General features: G+C 35.8%; 1 protein-coding gene across 1 annotated transcript in view; it reads left to right on the top strand.

The window, feature by feature from the left end:
* The first annotated feature begins 9,450 nt into the window (after positions 1-9,450).
* The window catches only part of LOC145693522 (G-protein coupled receptor Mth2-like), a 47,425-nt gene continuing 39,394 nt past the window's right edge, over positions 9,451-17,481 (top strand). The window contains exon 1 of the mRNA XM_081769593.1: positions 9,451-10,743. Coding sequence (XP_081625719.1) covers positions 9,795-10,743 — 949 coding nt within the window. The 5' untranslated portion in view covers positions 9,451-9,794. The remainder of the gene's footprint in view (positions 10,744-17,481) is intronic.

Below are 17,481 nucleotides of genomic sequence, written 5' to 3'. Positions count from 1 at the left end.
TGTAGAAAAATAATATGTTTCAGTTTTCTATCATTAGAATAAATGCACCTTTTCTCATAAGTCCCTTTACTTTTTGACTTTCCCTCGCATATTGCATATGTCTGTGAATTTTACTGTTTGCAGATTGGAGTCTAATGAAGTTTACTGGGGACACTAATTTAGTAGAGTACGGGATAAAGTGGTCAGTTCCTTCTTTCATGTAGTTCGAAAAGGTATACGGAAACTGAAAATTAGAAAACTGGATTAAACGTATGGAATGAGAATTAGAAATAGCGATACTAAGAAATTGTAGCTTATTTAATAGACATTCGGTTCTACATGTTAATTAATATATGAATATGAGTATCAGTCTTTCTTCGTAGTTCATCACGCAAAACCTGTAAACTTTCTGTTGGCACATTTCTCTTCTTCCCGGAAAAGCAGAAGTAGTTTTACACCAGAACTATTGAGACTGTTGAAGGTTAGAACAACCCTGACCTTCAACATCCACTGTCTAAGTATCACCTTGGGTAAAACGTGTTGTTATTATATAGATACAATATAATTTGTGAATTTTTACTTTTCAGTGAAGATGGGTAGAAAAAAAATATATAGTGATCATGAGAAAATCTAATTCGAGATTTCAATGGAATTACACGATTCATGTATGGCACAATAATAATAATAATAATAATAATAATAATAATAATAATAATAATAATAATAATAATAATAATAATAATAATAATAATAATAATAATAATAATAATAATAAACATATTTGGATGAATCTGTCCGTTTGTCCGTACGTCTCGATGTAAATATGTTCACTTTCCTAAAGATCACACTTTTCAACATATCGAAACCGACTTTGGCGTGGGAGACTCGGGTTCAATTCCCGGCGGGAGCTCATGTGGTTCGGATCCCATATTAAAACTGTAGATTCACGTCTCATATATCCTCGCTGCTGAACGGGACGCTAAAATCAAATCCTAAACCAAGTATCGAAACAGAGTTTTTAATTTAAGGTTTTATGATATTCCCTAGTTTTTTTTCGAATGTTCTTCCTGTATCCTAAAAGAAGGGTAATTTACCGAAGTGTGAAAATAACTTTTTTATTATTTTCTGGAAAATGACCCTAATCGAAAATGATTTTGTTCATATTTAATTGATCAACGTTTCATTGTAAATTCTATAGAGTAATAAATCGTTTTCCTAAGAAAATCCAGAAAGGTAGTTCACAATTTGGGTATGAGTTCCCCTCCTTTTTTTCGAACGATTTTCTCAAAAAGGACTTAGTAATTTTGTTCATATTTCATAAATAAATGTTTCAATAATAAACTGACAATACGACATAAATCTTTGCCCTAAAATATTTTAAAAGGGGTAATTTACTGTTGATTGTGATTTTTTGGACGATTCTATCAGAAACAACTCAAGAGATTTTGTTCACCTTTATATAAAAATATTTCAACAATAACCTGATAATACGGCAAAAGTCATTTTATTTGAAGAAGGCTAAAGAAGACGTGATAATAAGAAATAAGTGAAATGGGGAAATGATGAAAGTGTGAGGAAACGGGAATACTCCTAGAAAACCCATGCACACGGTATTTGACCACAACAAAGCTCACTTGGAGCGAGCTTGGAACTAACCAAGGACACCATGTACCAGAGGTGAACGCTTTACCACTAGGCCACCGCTTTCCCATTGTCTTTGAAGAACCGAAAGTGATAGCTTATTATGGGGAGGAAGATATTTTCGAACGATTTCCTCAAACATAACTATATCAATTGTGTTCTTATTTCACAAATAAATGTTTCATTAATAACCTGACAATATGGGATAATTCATTTGGCCGGAAATATTAAAGACGACTGATATGATTTTGTTCATAATTCATAAATAAACGTTTCATTGACAACCTCATATTGTAGTATATTTCATTTATGTCGAAAAAGGCATGAGATAGTTTGCTCAAGGCATATAGCGATTTTCTTAGGCATTTTTTTTTTTTTTTTTTTAGGTTTCATCATTAAATCCACAAGTGGTACTTCATTGTTGGAAATGAGTTTATTTTTATTTTATTTATTTATTTATTTATTTATTTATTTATATTTATTTATATATATATATTTATTTATTTGTAAATATGAGTTTGTTATGTGTTCAACAGCGGCGCAAATCTGTCGGCAATATTGGGGGGACGGATAAGACCTTTCCCTCATTTTTTTTAAAGCGATGTTCAAAATATTAAAAACAATGCTGTGGAGGATCAAGGGAACAGAGTTGTCTTCAACATTGGGAGGCGGGCAGATGTGAAGCTTATTCTGGGCGGGACATCGATTTCATCTTACTTTCTTTTGTTTCAATTGGACACAAAACATCACATTTCTTTCCAAAAACTACATTTCAAATCGGATAATTGGGGGCTACAGTCCCCCCATTACCAAGATTGGAAGGGACATGTCCCACTCAACCCCCCAGGATTTGCGCCAGTGTGTTCAAATACGTGATTTTGTTATCTTATAAACAAATATTTCATTAATAACCCTAACATATGGTACGTCATTTCTCATTAAAAAAAAAAAAAGTCCATAAGAGGATACTTTTGTTTTAGGGCTGAATTTTCTTGGAACGAAATTTTTGAAAACATATTTTTCTTCGTATTTCATAAATAAATATTTAATTTTGTTCAGCTAGACTTAGGCTATCAATCTCTAAGAAGGATACACTCTCTTTTAGGGAAGTAAGTTTAATGAACTAGGGAAATTAGATATTGATAAATCGGCCATGGGTTGATTTAAATGTTTCGCTAATAACTGCAGCCCAACATGAGTTAGTTGAAGAAATTGGAACAATAAAACTGACCACTACTCTTTCCTAAAAATTAAGTTTTTAATGATTTTTCTGTTGAAGGAAATTGGAAATATGTTAACCAACCTTTTCCTTGTTACTTCTAATTTGAATGATGTACTTTGAAACAGAATCCAAAGGAATTAGGATTCACGCTCCATTTACTGACGAAAAATGGACGCCCTAGAAACTAAACCATGCAAGTGTGGGATTTGGTGTTGAAAGGCTTAATTATCAATTAAACGCAAATAGGCTTACAAACCACAAGTGTCCTCTATGTGGAGATGGTGTTTACACCTAGGTATATACCACACTCACCCGTGTTCAACGGAAGCTCAGCTAAGTGTTTATATTTCACACCCGTTTATAGAGGGTTAATATTAGTGCTGTCAAAGTAGAAATTTCAGGAAAGTCTATATCTAGTTTTCAAAATCGGTTTTTGGTTCCGGATTTTAAATTGATTTTCGATTTTCAAAACCGATTTTCTATTTTTAGTCTTTAAACCCGATTTTCAAAATGTTTTCAATTTTTAAAACCGATATTCGTTTTATGGTTTTTAAAATCGAATTCCGGTTTTCGTTTTCAAAAATGGTTTTCAGTTTCAGATTTCAAAACTAAAATTAACTTTTTTCTTCACTATGTTAACGTTATTTAAGGGAATGTGAACGAAAACAACGAAACGACGTGAAATGATAAATAGAAATATTACACTCACATCTCTGAATAGACCCCTATGTTTAATTTGTGCTAGAAACTGTGCATATGGTAGTAGTATTCTACAACACACAAACAATTTACATACATTGCATGAGTGCACGTTTCTTAGGAAAAATGCACCTGCGAGGCTTACCTCCAGGGCATTTTAGCCCTGGTTTGAGTCCGAAGTTGTTGCATTGGAACATAGTGACTGCAGCTGTCAAGTAGTATCTATTCCACGACATGTGAGATAGCATGAAAAGATACCGCCAGAATACAGAAAAAAAATACAGAAATCTGATTTGAATATGGATCGCCTGGTTGATAGTCACATACTTATTCGTACTCTGCACCGAGCAATGGCAATCCTTTGCTGCTAGACACTGATTTTGCCATCTGTCATGAGACGTTGCTCAATAGCCATATTTTTCTGGGATCTACCACCAAAACAAGGCCATGGAAGTTAAAAACTGCGTGATATTTTCGCCTTCTTTTTACTTCTAGTAAAAAGTATAGTGGAATTATACTTTACCTGAAAACCCTCTGCTAGTTAAGGATGTACCAACTGAAAATGAAATGAAATCTTTGAGGTTTACGTCCCACGATTATGCCGGTTAGGCTAAAGGAGACGGTGAAGATGAGAAATGAATTAAATGGTGGAATGAAGGAAGTGAACGAGGCGAGGAGACGGGAGAACCCCGAGAAAACTCACGAGCACGATGTTTGTGCACCTCAAGGTCCACACGGCGCGAGCTGGACCTAACCCCAAGCACCGGAGGTAAACGCTCTACCACTGAGCCACCGCGCCTCCCGATGTATACATACTGAATCATGGTCTCTCAATATATGTATAATTAGTGTTTGTGTTATTTTCCTTACTTAGCAAAGTGCATTAAACATGAATGTTCCCTAAGGCTGTTAATGGTCCCTTTATTATCCCTTAAAACAATTTTAGGTACGGTACTGCTTGTAAGATTGTTCTGTTTTATATAAAATATGGCATATTATTATTATTATTTTAAATGTCAGTTGTTATTTAAGTTAAGACTTTGATTATTATGTTTCAAGTTTTCACGTGAATTAGTTTACACGAATACAAAAGGAATACAATAGAAGCATGGCTCTTGAAAATACTCATGTAGTTATTGTAGTAAAAAATTAAAATAAATATTTAACCTTTACGTCCCACGATTATGTCGGCTAGGCTAAAGGAGATACTGATGATGAGAAATGAAGGAAAATAATGGAATGAAGAAAATGGGAGGAAACGGAAGAACTAGAAAATCACACACACGGTATTTGTCAACCACAATGTTCGCTTAGTGCGAGCTGGGATCGAACCAAAGATCCCATGCATCAGAGGTGAACGCTGTACCACTGAGCCACCGCAGCCCCGTTTGTAACTGTAGTTACACTCTAATGAGTAGGGGAAACTATACAGTCGTGGGCACTCTGATAGTGATGGGCACCTATGCTAATTATTTTCAAATAATAAGAGTCTGAGCGCCTGTAACGAGCTATTGACGACTTTCAAATGTTGGTACGCCTTTCTTCTTTACGCTCACAGTTTGTCAATTGTCTTCCTTCTTTCGTGTGTGTGGCAGGGTGTAGAAAGGTGCGCGATGTGAAACGTTGTGATGGTTGTTGTTCATTTCTAAAGAATTCTTTTAATCAGATAGGTGTACTGATTAAGGTTTCGTTTCATTATAAATGAATTTGAAATTAAAATTTTGTGTTTGGAGTGATTATTAAATGTTAAGAGTACTTCATGCTAATGAGATGTAAGTCTAAATGAGTTTTGCTCTCAAATCATGAGGTGCTCACCACTGTATTTTAATTTAATGGAACATGACAGTGATGGGCACCTAGTGCCCATAACTATATTTTACTATACGAATTTTTTTGTCGTTATTTTAAGCCTAAAGTGCATTTCAGACTGTTGTGTTTCTTGCTCGAAAATTTCATGAAATTTAAAGGTTATTTAACAGTGATGGGCCCAGTGCCCATTACTGTAAACTCACTATGCCCATCACTGTATGTTTATATTGGATTAAGCCAAGGCCTCCTTTGTTATACAAGCCAGAACCTTGAATGTCGCAACTGCGCAGATCGGCCTGCCACAGATTATCCACCTTCAACAGTTGGCAGTTCACAGACTATTTCTCTACCATTTTAGCGAGGATCCTCCCTTTCTCTAGACATTAATGCTGAGAATTTGGGCAACCGGCTGTGCTGGGTGGATAGTCTGTGGAAGGCAAAAAGGCGCAGTTGCCATTTCAAGACTGGCCTGTATAACAATAAAGGCGGCCGTGATTAAGCATAACAATAGAACTAGGCTTATTTTATAGAGACCCCTTTCTGGAAAAAATGTACAAGGGAGTGTATAACTACGATCTCGGTATAGGGCCCATTTATAATCAGGTTACTTAAGTAGATTTAAGTTTCTCGTGTATCTGATTACATTTAATTTTAGGGAAAAGGAGGAAATCTGCACTATTACCAATATGAAAGGAAGGTTTCGACGCTTCGACTCAGCTAGACCTAGATCATGATCCCAAAATAGAACAAGAAGGGAAAGCACTTCACAAACGTCAGTGTGCGTTGGAAGTCCGAAGCCTCTTTTTTCATATTGTTAAGTGTACAGTTTTTTCCTTGAAAATTAATAACAAGGCCTACAGCCCTCGCGCTAGGAGAAACGCCAGTGATTTACGTTGTGGTCATGCACAGTACTTACACGTCAAGTTATGGAGTATGAAATAGGCCTAGTTGCTTTTTAAGCTGAATTCTGTGATGTAATGGCCAGTGTCTATCGGTGGTTTTTGCATTGATGCCTCGGATGTGATTACTCAGCACATCATTTGCCACTGCTGTTAATACCGGCTTTTAAGAAACTAATCACTCAGGTAGCTACCCAAGTTAGTTTGCGGCGCTGAGTGAGGACTGAATTATTTCCAAGAGTATTTAAATACAATTTAAATGCAATCAAGTTTTCGTGATTTGACTCATGAGAAGTTTTGTGAATTACTTGGGCCCGAGAAGTATAACCAAATAAAACAGTTTACAGATAAATCTCCAAATGGTCATGAAGGAAAATGTGAAGATTTTTGCCTTTGTAAGATATTTGAAGAATTTTCTAAAGATGAGACGCTCATAAAAATCCACAAAATGATGAGTTGCCGTCAGATAAAGCCTCAAACTCACCAAGATTACAACAGACTGAAAGTGCTTTAGCAGAACAACTTGAGGAAGCAAGCACTTCTCTACAAGTTGAGGTGACACCAGAAGAGCAAAACAGAACTACTGACCGGCTAAAATGTATCCAATCAAGAAATCAGATATGCCGCTTTTTAAGGACTGTTTGGTATGGCCAGAAACGCCAAAGCGGAAAGGTCGCAATATTCAAAGGTTCTCATTTGTAATAGCATCAGATAAATGGAAAGAACTGCACAAAGAGGAAAGAATTACAGAAGAAAAACAAGAGAGGGAGAAAGAGGAGAGAAAGAGGAAAAGAGAAGTTAAACAGTCAGGTCCAGCTGGGAAAGTAGAAAAAAGACACAAAGATAATACAGGTATAACTGGAGCTGATGTGGAGAAATTACCTTGTGGCTCTCCGGCTAAACGAGTGCCTTTTGGCGAACTGCAAGAGAACAAAAATGAGGGAGTTCATTCTTCTTCAGCATCCAAAGAAGATTCAAACATATTGAAGGTGAGGGTGTTGGAAAACAGTACGGAGCAATCAGAAAACCGTCCTTTTTCACTTTCTGGATTGTGTAACCAGTGTGGTGAGAGTGTAGGATCTCGTTTACCAGGAATGAACTGCAAACGCTGTGGACAGGCTTTTCATAAAGCTTGCCTTCTTGCTGTGGAGAAGCCTACGATTATGATGTATGTTATTGTATCCAGTGTTTGCAGATCTTAGACGAAAGTGAGAGTGACAGCGATTAGGCAAACAGAGTGCCTAATTTCATAAGTTCTTAATTTTTTATTAAAAGTGTTACTATAAAATTACAAAAAATCAAAACGAGATGCTGTATTATGCATTTATGTAACAAAGTAATGTATCTTGACATCATTAAATAATTTTAGAAATTTCTGCACAGGTGCCCATAACTGTAATCAAAAGTGCCCAACTCAGTCTCTGTAGGGCCCATCACTATAAAAGTTATAGTACTTTTTTAAAAAATATGTTACACGCACCTAACATTACATTTCGGTCCGATATCATATTTATTTTAAAGCCCATACTGTAACAATATTATTTAACAAATATTAGATACATATGGCCAAATGTATAAAAGTTATAAATTAATTACTTTAAAAAAAAATGCCTTAAGGTGCCCACGACTGTATAGTTTCCCCTATGTGATGTTGTAACACGAAATTACAATTCGATAAACTATATTTGTCCGGTAACAATTGAATGGTTTTTGCACATGTTATGCATAAACGTATTTGCATTATCTAAAACATACACCAAAATCACACTCTCGACTGGTCTAGAGACCTTTGGCGTACGCGAACGTAAGTTGGATTCCTGGTGGCGATAGCGTGCTAAAAGAGAACATAAGAAATTTATCCATGTTGTATTTTCTTTCGTTCTTTCTACCATTCATTCTGAATATCCGAAAGTTAGTATTAACTAATGGTAGAAGTAGCTATATTCAGAGCCGTAACAATCGGCGTCGTAAACGTTCCTGACCCGCTTCCGAACCACTCTTTGATGCTAATATTACATATTACGACAGATGTTTGATTTCAAAACCTGAAAAACCGGTTTTGGTTTTCAAAGCCGAAAACCTATTTTCAGATAATCGATTGAAAAAATTAAAACCGAAAATGTTATGAAAGTGCAGAGATAATATTCTTCCATAAATTTTTTAAAAAAGTTTGGTTTCTTATAGTGTTAGTAAGCATATAGCATACATGTTCATACTCGCGAGTTCAGACCTTGGGCTCAATCGGTCTCTAGTTCAAAAGTCAATATCTTATTGTACTGGTTGTTAGGACGATTCTCACTGGAGTTACTGAGTTACTGAGTTATATATAATATCAAGCGAGAACATAATTTTACATGAAGCATTGTAACGCCGAAAGGATTTAGACTGTTATCTTCAAGTGTCCAAACTTCAAAATTTGAAATTTTTCAGGAGTAAAGTTTGAAGCTGAATAGCTCATGGAAAATTTATATTTCTGTTATATTTACTGAGGCCGCTGTGGCTCAGTGGTAGAGCGTTCACCTCTGGTGCATAGGGTCCTTGGTTCGATCCCAACTAGTGCCAAGTGAACTTTGTGGTGGACAAACACCGTATGCCTGGATTTTCTCGGGGTTCTTCTGTTTCCATCCACTTTCTTTATTCTTCCATTTCATTCATTTGTCATCATGTCAGTCTCTTTTAGACTACCCGGCTTAACCGTGGGACGTAAAACTTAAAAATTTCATTTTGTTGTTGTTGTTGTTGTATTGGCAACCAAAACTATACTCTATGGTATATAGTTTCATAATTTACATTTTGCGAAAAGTTTACAATATATAGGCCTATATTTTTTTAAAGTACCCGTCTACAGAATTGAATTAAATCCTTAGTTTTGTGTGTGTGTGTGTGTGTGTGTGTGTGTGTGTGTTAGACTTCGTGGCATTAAAACATTATGCTTCTCGACTTCTTTTGGTATAGACTACTTTTCCTTAAGGAAATACATTAAAAAATAAGAAAAGGAATAGACTCTAGTGCGCATCTGTGTTTGAATTTCCTTGTCTTAACTGCGTAATGAAGCGTCCGATATAGACATATCTATCGCTGTTTCCTGCATGTATAGTTTCCTCAGAGAGATATACAATAACAACGACTTCCTGTATTATTCATTTTGTAATGTAAAGAATACACAACATTACCATCATAGAAAACCAACACTCAAAAGGAAAGAAAAATTATGTATACTTCTAGATTCTTCATTTAGTGTAACAAGACCTCATAACTTGTGATAATAATATGCGTTTTGAGTGAGATGTTCCTGTCATATTACTATACAGTTTTGTTATTGCTTCCCTGAATTCTTATTGTCAGATTGATGACAAATCTATATCTATAAGAAATATAAAATATTAGTTGACCAAAATGAGTAGGCCTAATTAGTATTGTGCCAAATACCAATAAAGGAGTAAGGCAATACTTTCGAAAACAGCTATATAAATAATTCGAGTGAGTAGGAATAGGAAAATCAATTTGAAAGAAAAAATATATATATCGTGTGCATAATTTGAAGAATGCCAGTGCCAGCTGTGAAAATTCTTCTTAAAATTAGTGTCGTGTTTACGCTTATAAAGTGGACATCATCTCTATCCAAATGCTGTCCGAGAGATGAAAGCATAGATTTGGAATTAGGTTGCATTGCTAACTCTGAAAGTAATACTGAAAGCTTAGATAAAATGCTTGCAGGTTTTACATTTAACAAGATTGGGTTTCCTTCTTGTGGTTGGATGGATTTTGTTGACTTAGACGAAACGAGAACCGAAAATTCGTTCGGACTTTACGATAACGACACTTTGGTTCAGAAGACAAAATACAATCAATATCGTTATTTTGAAGATGGAAGTTATTGTGTGGACTTAAACAACAACAGTTTGATATTAGCATTGTGTCCTTGTGAAAGATATAGTTGTATGTACAAATGTTGTGATAAAGGTGAAATGATCGATTTAGTGGAACAAGAGTGTGTAACCTTACAGAGACAAAGTGGAAATCAGTTTATTGACGCATTCAAAGAATTTAATATCAGCAACTATTACGTGTTCAACAATCAGCTTTCAAATGGATTTTGTACTCGTGAGATGATTCAAGCTTCCGAATTTGGCCTTAATTTTGAAATAACCAAAGATGGTAGTGCTAAAATATCTGAAAGAGTTATCGGTTACAATGAGTTTTGTATTGATATTGCCATTACAAGAGACGGCAATGTAATTAAGGAACTGCTGCAGTGCTCAGATCAAATAACCAATTCGGAAGTTCAGAATACTGTTTATGCTATTTTCCTTTACATAGGAAGCCTATTTCTCTTTATTTCTTTTATGGTGTATGCATTGTTGCCTGAACTGAGAAGAAATATCCATGGAAAGAACTTCATGTGTTACTCTGGAAGCCTCTTCATTGCCTTTATAGTGACGGCTGTAAACAGAAGTCTAAAGGAAACTGAAAAATACGAGTGCCAAATTCTTGGTAAGAAATATTCTTTTCTAAATAGCTGTAATTTTTTTTTTCATTATACAAAGTAATTCCGTTATATGAACTCATAAATGTCAGCTAAGTGTATTGAGAGATAATTAGTATTTCGCGGTAGTGGAAAGCTGTCCGAGAGATACGTAGCTGTAAGCACAATGTTGTTTGACAATCGTTGCAGTATTATTTCATGAGGTTCCAACCAAGCTCACTGATTTCATTGTTACCGGTAATTGAATGCTGAACATCGTGACAAGTATTACAAATACTACTATTTTTGTTATGTGGAAATCATATGTTACAAGCCATTAACACAATACATAAGTTTTTATAAACACTACTCTGTAAGTTCTACTATCATGTATGTCTTAAGAGTTAGGAAAGAAGTTGGATATATTGTTTATATCACTTTGGTAATGTGATCTATCTGTCTATATCTATCTACCTTCTGATATAGAGTGAATGCTGATAATTTGTGAAATCTACACTTTCCCCATGAGACATATCTTGTGTATTTCTCAGTAAACAGGAAAACTGTCTATTTTGGAACTTAGTTGCCTTAAAACAACGCTATTGCTGTGCTGTAAATGTAAAAAATATATCTCCTGAATGTAGGAAAGTAGCTAATTCTTCCACTGTATAAGTGATCGTTTCAGTTATAATAATAATAATAATAATAATAATAATAATAATAATAATAATAATAATAATAATAATAATAATAATAATAATAATAATAATAATAATAATAATAATAATAATAAAGTTTTAAGAAGCTTTGTTAAAAATAATAATTATTGAAAAAGTGACTCGATTTATTAAGATAGTTAAGTAGTGTAAATAGGTAAAGAAGTTAAGAGTAGCATTTATGTGTATGCATTTTCAAATTTGTTGATAACGATATTTTCACTCAGTTGCTAAGATGAACAAATCAACAAATTGATAAAGTTTGATTTTAAAACGAACACGTGTCATTAGCCGGACGCTGCACAATGTGCGAAGCACGTAATAAGGAAGGAACACATTTGAGTGCGTAAGCTACAGGCCTTATCACCGGAAGATATCCCACTTGTCAGGAAGTTTGGTAATGGGTTTTCCATCAAACTCTTTTTTTCTGTTTTTTTTTTACCGCGGTGGCTCAATGATAGAGCGATCACCTCTGGTGCTTTGTGTCCCGGGTTCGATCACAGCCCCCGCCAAGTTAAATTTGTGGTGGACAAACACCGTGTGCGTGGGTTTTCTCGGGGTTCTCCCGTTTCCTCCCACTTTCTTCATTCCACCATTTCATTCATTACTCATTATTACCGTCTCCTTTAGCCGAACCGGCATAACCGTGGGACGTAAAACTCAAAGATTTCATTTCATTTTTCTTTTTTTTTTTACCGGATTTTCCAACACTAGTTTTGTACGCCAACAATGAAATGAAATGACATTTTTTAGTTTTACGTCCCACTGTTATGCCGGCTAGGCTAAAGGAGACGGTGATGATGAGAAATGAATGAAATGGTGGAATTAAGAAAGTGGGAGGAAACGGGAGAACCCCGAGGAAACCCAAGCACACGGTGTTTATCCACAAGAAAGTTCACTTGGCGGGAACAAAATTGAACCCAGTACCCCATGCATCAGAGGTGAACGCAATACCACTGAGCCACCGCGGCCTTGACGCCAACGAATTAGTATTCACAAAGAGAGATATGAGGCGCCTAGTATAAAAATCCACCAGATCCATTTCCCTTAGTTTCGACTAATCTCGCAAAACGTGCATTGAAGTCCCATATTTGAACTAGTTTTTTAGTATAAAATATTAAGCTTTTAAAGAAAATTCTGTTACCATGAAATTCCTTTAGATCAAACATATAACAAGCGATATATAACTCGATTTCGGTTAAAAACAATGGATTTGGCGGCTTTTGATGGAAGCCTCATATGAAATAATTGTGTGTAGGATATTGGAAATCCTCATGCTACTCCTCTGCAATACCAGCAACATAGATTTATATATATGGTGTAAAATCGCATAGGATAAGGTCCTGAAACCCCTTCACTGAAAAAGTTTGCAGTCATTATAATAGCTTAACAATTCTTGAAGTCAGAACCATTCATGTCAAGACTACTAAAGGTATCATTCAACCGATAGCATTTAACAATTCATTTGCTTTTAGCCGAATAAGTTTTAACTGAGAATGTAGGCACAAGTTATCACTCACATCGAACATAGTGAGAAACCACTAATTCGCTCTGGACGTTTGTCATCACGCAGGCCAATTCATAATGAAATGATACTTTGAAACTAAACTTAGGTCATCACCTCAGACCTCTTAAGTGATCTTAGTTTGTTCTTTTCTCTAACATTGATCATCAGTTAGGGCAGCTCCTAACAGAAAGGGAAAAGAATTTATCCTTTCTATATATGCCTGCTCAACTTTCTTCTTACGCTGGACGCCAATGACTATACATTGTTCGGCGTAAGCTCTAAACTACGATAAACAAAGCCACGTGAAACTAAATCTCGCTGATTTGCTGTTGTCCTACCGACGCTTGTACTCCTCCGCAAAATAGTTCATGTGATTGCATTATTACTTTTACTATGAAGCTTCATATAAACATGCTATATTATTATAAATGACAAAAATATAATACGGATCATCTAATAATACTGCAATCGAGTGTGGCTAATGAAACAATAGAAATAAACACTAAGCATGCGCAGTAATTATGGCGCCAACTCAACTGTGGACGGGTGTTCTGCTTTTAAAGTCTGAAAGATGACTGGCATGAATCCCGGTTCCGCGAGTGTTGTGAAACACCAACAAGGCAAACCTTTACTCACTAAACAACAATTGTTTACGAGGGAAATTCAAATACTTTTTTTTTTTTAATCTTTCGAGTTTCTTTTCTTTCTTTTCTGCTGCTGCTGTGAGTATCTGGACAACACGAGACAGTATTGTGAAAATGCACGTGTATAATTTTGCTCCTCCCCGTGGGGAGTGGGAGTGACACATCACTAGCCAATCGTATTTGTGACAAGCGGAAGGATACAAATATTTTGTTTATCGGAGTTTAGAGCTTACGCTGAACAATGTTTAGAATTGTGAGTTCGAGCGGAGAATTATAGCTGCATGACATTTTTCATCATTGTTTATAATGTAAAGGAAAGAAGACAAAATACAAGCTATCTATTCACAAGAATATACAAGTTATATGTTGAGTTAGTATGATTCAAATATTCAATTTTAGGGCCGGTAGAAAACAGCCCTCTGTATTGCAATCAATAGATGAACCAAGGTCACGCATAAAACGTCACAGATTCTATATATGTTCAAAAACCAGGCTAGAGAGGGTGCTCAGTCAGTTGGGGGGCAGTATGTTATTGAACAGGGTCATATGAAAATGCACTTCGGACTGTACAGAATTGCGAGAGATTTTCCGTTAGGAGTTTAAAGTGAGACATTCTTCACGTGGCAAAAAACATCAACAGATCATTTGAGTCAAACTGGTGAACAAACGCACCATACGCAGTTTGTGCAATTCAGCATCGATAACACAACATTGAACAATGAGCCTCACGTCCACCGATAAACTCCATGTACTGTTGAGATCCTCTGTATCTCGGTAAAGTATCACGTAATTGCAGACAACTGATTGGTTGGATCTTAGTTTAGTGCTCCTATCAGCACTGAGGAAGCTGCTACCAGGAATCGAATCCGAGAGTTCGCCGAAGGTGCATGCGCTAGTCATACAGGCACGAGGAACTTTAGTTGCAGACTAGTTAGTCATACACTATACCACTGTTGTTCGGCAGCTGTGTGTAATCGGTAAGGCCAAGTTGGGCTCATATGTGGCACATTATTTGACACCAGCTAACAAGGATCTCAGTCTTAATGTGTGCAGTTCTCTGAGTGTATGGAATAACTGGGAATATTTTTGTATGAGATGGTTACCTATGATGAAAAATTGATTTTTTTATGACAATCTTAAACAGGCAAAATGGTAATTGGGTCGTAACCAATGTCTACGATTATCTTCCGAACTTGTGGAAGGTATTTCTGGTACAGAGGTCTATAGTTGGAATGATCCATACTTTTCTTCCTTTTTCTTTTCATGGCGAAATCATCACTACAGATTGTTGCAATGCCACAAATATTTAACAATGATGAACACAGATAGCGTTTTCGTATTTCACGAATACGCACGCTCTCACATTGCTCAAATGATAGCGGAGATTCTCTCAGAGTTGTGGTTAGTCTGGAAGTTTCCTCACCTATCGTATTCTGGTGTACTGTTACTATCGTATTCTGGTGTACCCGCCGACTACTATCTCTTCTGGCATCTCGACCACTACATGGCGGGAAGAACTTCAGTGATGATCATATGGTGTAACGTGCAGTTGAGAACTTCTTCGCATCATAGATTACATATTTATTTCGAGATGAAATTCAATCTTGGCGATGGCAAGAGCATGTCGCACAAGAGTTGAGCTCCTTGCAACTGAGCCGCAGGTTACTAACAAACTAACGAGCAACTATCGTAAAATGTTATTCAATTTACAAATAAAGTATATAAAACAACATTGCATAAACTACTGGAATGGAATCAGGCCAATTTTAAGTGGGCACACCTGATATATTGAGATAACTCACTTTTAATGATAGCTTCTGGTCTTCTCTCTTGAAAATGAAATCTTTGAGTTTTTACATCCCACAGGTTAAAGAAAACGCTAATGATGAGAAATGAATGAAATCGTGGAATGAAGGAAGGGGAAGAACCCCGTAAAAACACGCATACGGTGTTTGTCCACCACAAAGTCCACTTACCGCAAGCTACGATCGAGCCAGGGAACTGAAGCACGAGAAGTGAACAGTCTATCGTTGAGCCACCGCAGCCGACTAGCTCTCTCTTTAATTCAGACTCTAGTAATCAAATTTTTAAAGCATTAAGACGGAAAAGTTTCGGGATATGGAGTGTCTATCTCCATACTGAGTTCTCTCAGTTTATTATTATTATTATTATTATTATTATTATTATTATTATTATTATTATTATTATTATTATTATTATTATTATTATTGCTACTACTACTACTACTATTAATAATAATAATAATAGTAATAAAAGGTACATACTAAGGCAGAAACAAAATACAATTCTAAATTACACAAAATCTTCATCCGAAATCACTCATAGGAAATTTTACATAAGATCTTCCAAACAAAGATTTTGATTCTCTCTGTTGCATATACCTTTTATTTCGCTTTACAATAAAGCCATACTAGAGATATTGTTGATGAAGACTTTATGTTAAAGCGAAACAGGCATTTTTGTTTTATTTTCAGGTATGATATTTTCATATACGACGTGAAATTTTTGGATCAGGAATTTTCTGTTCACATCGGGAAATTTCCACAACCGAAACAAAGCAAACTGGAATAAATGTAGTATAATTTGAGGAGGATTAAAATTAGGAATGAGATTTGTGGATTTCTGGCATCTATGGCCATGCTAGCACATCACGTATGAGGGATGACGTCCCTCGGCCGTGACACTATTTGAGGAAAGGGAAGGAAGGAAACGGCCTGGAAACTATTTGTTAGGTACCATCCTTCACTTGTCTGGTGTGAATGAAGAAAACTCAGGGAAACCTCACTCAGGTTGGCTGGCCTGAAAAACCTTTGACATTGTTTCAACAAAGTGTTCCCATTGGGAATCGAACCCGGAACCGCTCACACCAAAGACAAGGAGTTTGGAACACTGATTGATATGTATGAGAGATTTGGCAACATAATGTACGTCACCACGCTTGATATTACTCTCTGTTTACATGTTCTCGCTTGAATCTTTCCAACAATCGCCTACTTCACAAAGCAGCCCTTCAAACGCTTGTCCCTATGTATTATGTAACCAGATATTTTTCGTGACCAAAGGAAATATCTGTTTCGGTCAGCAGACGAAACTGTTGGAGAATAAGAAATAGGGTGGAGCTCATTGATTGTGCTAATACAGAGCTCAGCTTTCGCCTATTTCCTCTTCTCCAGCGATACCGTCTGCCGACCGAAACGGATTTTTTCTGTTATCACCTGAGCGAAGTGGGGAAGAATTTGATCCACTTCTTGCGCACACACAAAAGAATGGCTCATATTACATCAAAGAATCTATAGTAGAATATCGAATCATTGTTTGTTTGTGAGGCTCATATTCAAATCATTATATAGGGAAAACAGAACACTCTTCGTGATCTTACAATTTCGGAATTTAAGAACACCCGACTTATTTTTACGAAAGTTTTTTTTTTTTTTTTTTTGTAAGCATTTACGGAGAAAGTAAATATTCTTCAAGTATATTTTAAATTGATTTATCACTGAAAGGTTACCGCGAAGGCAAATGCACAAAGGCACAGACAAATATGTAAGTGTTACATTTGTAATTCTAATAAATAATGATAAAACACCAATAAGTAGAGAATAATCAATTTATCAACTCATTTAGAGTTGGTTTAAGACGGACAATACTCACAGGCTGTCAGTAAGTTTGTCTCAGGTAGATTTGCGAAATATTATGCAAATTTTCAAGCTTCCTCGTGCGTATATGGTTTGAAAACGTGTGTTTGGTATGGGATACAAGGGATCGATTCCCGATAGGAATACACGTGATTCAGAATCTACGTTAAACAGTAAATATAGGTCTTGTTACTGAAAATGAATGGTTGAATGAATTATTCATTTGGTTCGAAACGATTGGAAT

The sequence above is a fragment of the Thermobia domestica genome, chromosome 1, assembly GCF_964235325.1.
Source record: "Thermobia domestica chromosome 1, izTheDome1.hap1.1, whole genome shotgun sequence".
Classification (NCBI taxonomy): domain Eukaryota; kingdom Metazoa; phylum Arthropoda; class Insecta; order Zygentoma; family Lepismatidae; genus Thermobia; species Thermobia domestica.
Note: the sequence above shows the minus strand (reverse complement) of the source record. Positions and strands in the feature narration are given on the sequence as shown.